The sequence below is a fragment of the Rhea americana genome, unplaced genomic scaffold (assembly GCF_003343005.1).
Source record: "Rhea americana isolate MKP2758 unplaced genomic scaffold, rheAme1 scaffold_8, whole genome shotgun sequence".
Classification (NCBI taxonomy): domain Eukaryota; kingdom Metazoa; phylum Chordata; class Aves; order Rheiformes; family Rheidae; genus Rhea; species Rhea americana.
The window spans coordinates 5,307,874-5,314,413 of NW_028186978.1; the positions used below are offsets into that span (position 1 = coordinate 5,307,874).

A 6,540-nucleotide genomic window follows, 5' to 3' on the forward strand; every position below is an offset into this window, starting at 1 on the left:
ATAAAGATTAGTTTCAAGTAACTGGCCTCATTATCTTCCATAAACTTAATAGGAGTCAAAATAACGACTAGCCGGTCAGCTTCGTAACAGTTTCTTAAACAATTTCCAGTGCTTCTGACAGGGTTGACTACTTCTCCATGGGCATGGTTATTCTTTTATCCTCTGCTCTGGGTGCTTTGAGGGTCTCTTTGAAGGTTAGGAGCAAGGTACTGGATTAGATGAACAGCGGCTCATTCCCTTATTCTTGTATTTACCGCCGCTAGTTCAGTCCGCTCTGCTCGTGTCGGCAGTTGTCATGTCTGCTCAAGGGCTGGTGAAGCTCTGGTCTGCGAGGTTGCTTGTTTTTTTCCTGCAGTTGGCAGTCCTTGGAATAGCGCATAACAGCTGTTTTAATAGCATGTAAAATAATAACACCACCAAAGCAATTTAGTTGGGAGGTTCAGAAGAACACTAGCTCCCTTCCCAGCCTCAAGAAAGCCTGCAGCCAGCCAGAAGGTAGTTGGCACTGCTGGGACCGACTTTGCAAGCAGCCGATGCCCCCGCCTTTCTAAAAGGCACCGAGTGCTCTCTGCTGGTGACATCCCTTGTGTGCACCCGTAAACCCGTGTACRTCTGGGAATGTCTGTCATTTGTCGTATGAGTTGCTGGTCCCTTCTTACTTTAATACGAGATTGTCAGTGGAGCTAGTATTTCGTCCCTTTGTTGACATGGTTGATGAGTTTTGTTTTGTTTTGTTTTTMTTACCACRTTGTAAAGCCAATTCAAACCAATACATTCACGTGAGACAATCTGGTTTGCATGTGAAATGATCAGCTGTTTTGTTTGTTCTCATCATCTTGAATAAGCAGTCTTTTATAACTTATAAAAGTAAACCCAGTGCAGGTTGGTTATTTTCATTTCTTCTGGTTTGATAAACGGATTTTCATTAGCAGAAATAAATCCTCCATTAATGTACATTGAGAAGGGAGGGCGCTGTGATGAAGGGGCAAAGCAGGTACACTACAATTCCAAATGTTTGTTTATATGATGTGTTTTACTGTATTTTAAGCTAAATCTTTGGCTAGTCTTAGAACTAATTTATCTGATGGCCTTAAGTAGCTTCTGTATTAGAATAGCTCTTTGGTAAGTGCAGTATTTTTTTACTCTCTTTGAAGGCTAAGTCAGACCACGTAGGCCTTGTCACCTTACTTCTAGACTCAATAATTCAGCATGTTTTTCTTGTGTTTATTTACACAGGAACAGTGCAACAGCAGTGCTAGCTATGTATCATTCACATCAGGGCCAGACCCATGGAAAAGCTGTCTGTATCTTTTAACAGTGTTTCATTTTCTTTCTTTTATTTTTCTGGTCCCAGCAGATATATGGAGTGATCAGTCATTTCAGACAGACCCAGACTTACCACCTGGCTGGAAAAAGATCAATGACATTGCTGGAATCTACTACTGGCACATACCAACAGGAACAACTCAATGGCAGCGTCCTGTGTCCATATCAGCAGATCTCCAGGGCTCACGGAAAGGATCACTTGGCTCCATTACTCCATCTCCCACTCCAGAAACTGAGGTAAAATATTGTGACTTCTTATGTACTGCATACTGTGAAGAAAATTGGAATAACTTTTTAAAGTTGCAGGTTTAAYTGTTAGCAAAATCAGCTTTAGAATATGGGGCATGATATTATCCCAAAGCATAGCTATCTATTGATAATACATCGTAAGTATCCATTTTCCGTGTGTATTTTCCAGTAGTGGGGAATCATAAAGCATTCTAAACTGTGGATATATAGTATGAAATCAGACATCGTATCTCGCATAAATTAGCCAACCAGTGTGTGATTATTGTGAAGTTAATGAGGTTCTGTAGCATGTGCTGAAGCATTCCTCTGTTGTGCAGGTAGAGGATATTTAAAATATTTACGCGTTTACAGTCATTTGGCTAGACTCTTTGTAGTTACATCTTCTTTCTTTTTGGTTCACTTGGTAGGAGAGTCGCACAAAGACATCTGAGTCTTCACTTCAGGTGCCAGTTCCTTTACAGGATAGTTCCTRTTAAATAATCATCAAGTATTCTCAAATGTAAGCCTCCCAACAGCCTGCCACTAGAAAATACCTGCACAAGTGTATCATTGCATCTTTACCTTGAAACAGAAAGAAAGGATGCTCTCTGTCTTCCACATGGGCAGAAAGAGCRATATGTGGTGTACAGCCTTTCAAAATAATCCATTCAGGGATAATCCAGAGGGTTGATTGATGTCATATACATAGAAATATAAAATAAATCCTCAAAAAGAAAAATATGCTGCAAACAATGCAATCATTTTCTTTGGGAAGTYGTCTATGGACTGAAATCCTAATACAAAATGAAATTGTTTTGAAATATAATCCTTTTTCATATTAACTGCTCAAAAAAGGTTTTATGGTCTTAATGGAAGCCTTTGTGCAAGCTTTGATTTTTGTCTTGGGATCAGCCAAGCCTTGTTTATGTATGTTCTGTTCTTGATTTCATTGATACKTGCACCTAAATAATGTAAACAGAAGTTAAGAGGAGTTAAGGATGTTCAAGTACCTTTATGGTCTTGATCCTGAAACTTTTACCTTATGTAGGCTTAAACACATGCATTTTTACCTATAATTTTAGAAAGATTACTCAGACATGTTCTAACATTTTAGTTATGTTTTCTGTCAGTCAGACTCCTGTGAACTGCAGTGTGCCCCAAAGATGTTGGAAATTTTTTTGAGAGGCTTATAGAGAACAGCAATTGTTCTCATTCAAATAGGAAAAAAAAAAAAGAAAAAAGTCTAGAACTGATCAATGTAATGTGCTGCATGTACTTCCAGTATTCATTYCTGTAATGTACATGTAAGGGGATAGAACTTCACCATTAAATATTTTTCTTACTCCAAGATCTGATTCAAAATAACTGAACAGAGATTCAGTTAGTAAGTTATAGATGTCTTTCACAAGAACACAGAAATCAATATAGATGGTAAATTGCAGAGAGAAAATGTGTGTATTCATTTCAAGCATTTTTCTGCCTCTGTTTAAAATGTCTCTACAATGAAACATTTCAGACCTGCTGGTAATTTGGCAGATGTACCTTTAATTACCATTGGTAATTTTTTTGCTTTAAACAGAGACTAGGTTGTGATTATAAACAGTGATCATTAATTCTCAGCRTCATCGTCAATAACATGAAATGTATGAACGAAGATGACATGAGGACAACATGATTTTAATGCATTTGTAGATGCATTCAATAAGACATTTGAGGAGTCTTTCTAAAATGCMATATATGTGAGTGTTGGTGTAGGCTCTTTTAGGTTCTGGTGCAACAGAAGTTATAATCATAGAATCATAGATTCTCCACTAATCCAGTGGAGAGTCTGCTCCAGCAGAGCTTTATGCATATATAGATCTACTGGCAGTATCAAGAGCATATACAGTAGTCTAAAAGATGTCACARGTAATTAATGATCTTCCAATATTTACATTAATATGCTATTCTTATACAGTTGATTTTAATTGCAGGTATATACTAAGTAACTTGTCTCTTGAGGGTTTCTACTTTCATTGATAACGTTTTACCGTTCTATTGTTATTTAAGTAATACTGACTTTTGACTCAGTCATCGTAAAGATAGCATTGCAATAAAATATCAGAAGACTTACAGTAACAGAGTTCARAAAGAGACTCTGAATTGGACTCAGGACTTCGACCATACATAGCCAAAGTTCTGGAAATGCTACAATGAAAGGATGTGGCTGAAATGCTAATGGGAACTGCTAGAAAAAGTGTCTCGCATTTCTTAAAATAAAAATATTGAGCTTTATTAAGACAGAAKTGGAGGAAAAATCCTTTAGGAGTCACTTGGTTCTGAGCATTCCCTTTATAGGACAGTAAGAGGCAAGTAAGAGACAGCATGAGATAAAGAGATAGTAGAAATGAAATAATTTGTAATCGGAACTTCAGCCATGTGTCAGCTATCATTAGGGTTTGGATTTGCATCTCTCTCCAGTCARTACTTACCATTATTAACTCTAGCACCTCATCATCTCCAGGTCATTGCAGGCAGCCTTGGTTTCAGTCCCTGTTCACTGCACCGTAGCCTACCTCAAAGGCTCCCCTTCTCTCTCCATGGAAAGATCTGACCTGGGTGCCTGTGATAGGGTCAATCCGACGCTTCGCAAAAGACGGAGAATTTGATCTAGAATAGGGATTCCCAAGCGCCTTTATCTAGGTGCTGCCTGTGGCAGCAGCAGTTGTGGACAGCTTCCAGCTCAAAATTGGACCACGTGTGATCTGAGTGCTTTGGTTCACACGTCGCTGTCTGGAAGCCTGTGCTCTGGGATCGTCTGGTTTGGAAGGGCTGTTTTAGCTCATTCCCCTGTGTCAGAATATATATTACTTTTTTCTTTGAAAGGTTAGAAGATGTATAAATTTTAGATGGATGAAAGAATATAATCCAGGATTGAAGCCTGGCATGGACCGCATTTCATGTCTGGCCTAATGCATTTCTGTGAATCCATAAAAGATTCTTTTATCTTACCACATTTGTCTGTGAAGCATTATGTGCTGCTTTGGAGATAAGTTTATTTGGGCTATTTAACTTCTGGGGGTTGTCAAAYAAAAACTGAGAAACACTTGTTCCTCCCCACCCTCCAGAGTAATGCCCTTTTTACTCCCTGTCCTGTTTCCTTTGGTTTTTTTCCTTTGTGTCCCTGTCTCTTAAATGATGTGACATACTGAAGCTCTGCTTGGTTTGGTAGAATGTGGCTCACAGCTGAGGGCAGTCCACACAGAACAGATGAAGTCAGCCRTTCCTATTTGGTAACATACCATGAATATTTAGTGTAAAGAAAAAACTGTTGGGATTGTTGAACTCCGAATCAGAAAAAATCTAGGTAGGGAGAAGCGGTACTTTACTRCGTACAAGTGGCAAAAAGGGTTTAAAAAGAAAAAATGAAAAAATGTCTCTTTGGTGTATGCTGTGAGGCAGCTTTTTGTTCAGAAGATAATCTGTCATTTTCATCAGTAAATTTCAGTCCAAAGCAATTATGGCTTGAGCATTATGTGAAAATTGTGCAGGTTTAACAAAAATGCTAATAGATGCTAAACATGAGGAACTTRGAGCACTTCTCCTCCTCTTCTCCCTGAAAAGCATGAAAATCTGGTTTGGTTTTGCACAGCTGATTAAATTTGACTAAGTTTTAAATGACTCTTTTTCTCCCACGGGTTGTTGTGTGGCTTTCTTGGCAAATCCTTGTGTTAAGTTCTCTTCCAACCTTTAAAGGAGATTTTGCTGCCTTTTCCCCCTTTCCTGTGCAGAGGAAAAGCCATAAGGTTTAATTTTCAGCAAGAGCTTCTTTGGGATTACAGCAGGATGTGGGGATGGCTGTTATCACTTTTTAAAATCTAACTCATCACAGGCCTGGAGCAACTGTAGTATTTCTTCCATAGAAGCTAATAATTAAAAATGCAGGGCTTAGTAAGAAAAACTAACAACTACTGACTGGTTCAAAGATGTGTGGGCAGAGCTGCTCATAGGAGTTGTTTTCACAAATCAGTCCTCCAGTAGGGATATCCTGAGAGCGCTGTGGAAGTGAGGGACCCACTTTGCAAGTGAACGCAGTGAGCCTCGGGGCTGAGCTGGGCCACCTGAAGGAGCTCAGCTTGAAAAGGGACCATTCATTACTGGAGTACCTGAGAGTTTAGTGGAGCTAGAAGGAGGTGATGCTGGGTCTCTGCRCAGCCAGATCTCCTGTCCCACCTGGCTCGGGTTCAGGGACGCAGGATTTCTGCCCTCACGTGGCAGGAGAAAGGTGAACTCCAACCTTAGCTGTTGCCCCCRGGCTTTGCCTCAGACGGAGCATGGGGTTGCTGTAGTTCCCCATGCCCACTTGCTTGTTTTTGCCAGTAGCTGCCTTAAACTTTTGAGTGGGGAGAGGAAAGGGTGGATGTTTTGTTTGGTAGGTATTTGAGTTCTTTGCTTCTTTGTTTAGTTTTTAAGAAGACTGTCAGGCTTTTCAAAACTACTTTTTCATCAAGAAGTCTCTCTGCACTCCATCCTAATCCTCCTTCTCAATACTCTCCTCTTTTGTGCTTTTTCTCTAGAAATTATTTCAACCTTACCTTGTGTATATTCTTGTATGTATCCCTGTACTTCAGTATTTCTAGTTCCAGTAGTGTYAGTCTCTCTCAACAAAAATGTTGATCAAATGGAAGTCCCATTTTCCCCTTAATTGCTGTTTATTGAAGGCTGTAGCAGCTGTGGCCAACATTCATATTCAAATTCATTTTGCTTGCTTTTAAGATCATAGTTAAAGAATAATCTCATTGTCTGTTCCTAATTTATATTAACTTTCCTTGTTTCAATCATTTGTTTTGGTAAGTAACTGTAGAGGCATGTCTCCTCTCTCTCCCCTTTCCTCCAAATGCCATGATATAGTGGAGAAATTAGTTGAAGTTTGAGGTGATCTGTTCCCTAACCCATCCTGTAAATATCAATGCTAACAACAGTGTCTTGTGTTTTTTCTTTTTTTTT

General features: G+C 39.3%; 1 protein-coding gene across 11 annotated transcripts in view; it reads left to right on the plus strand.

The window, feature by feature from the left end:
- Positions 1–6,540, plus strand: part of APBB2 (amyloid beta precursor protein binding family B member 2) — a 153,148-nt gene that overhangs the window by 85,321 nt on the left and 61,287 nt on the right. For 8 of the 11 annotated variants that reach the window (XM_085322697.1, XM_085322701.1, XM_085322691.1 and 5 more), the window contains one exon: positions 1,355–1,563. In XM_085322697.1, the coding sequence (XP_085178823.1) occupies positions 1,355–1,563 (209 nt within the window). The remainder of the gene's footprint in view (positions 1–1,354; positions 1,564–6,540) is intronic. The other 3 variants (XM_085322699.1, XM_085322696.1, XM_085322702.1) reach the window with 1 other exon arrangement.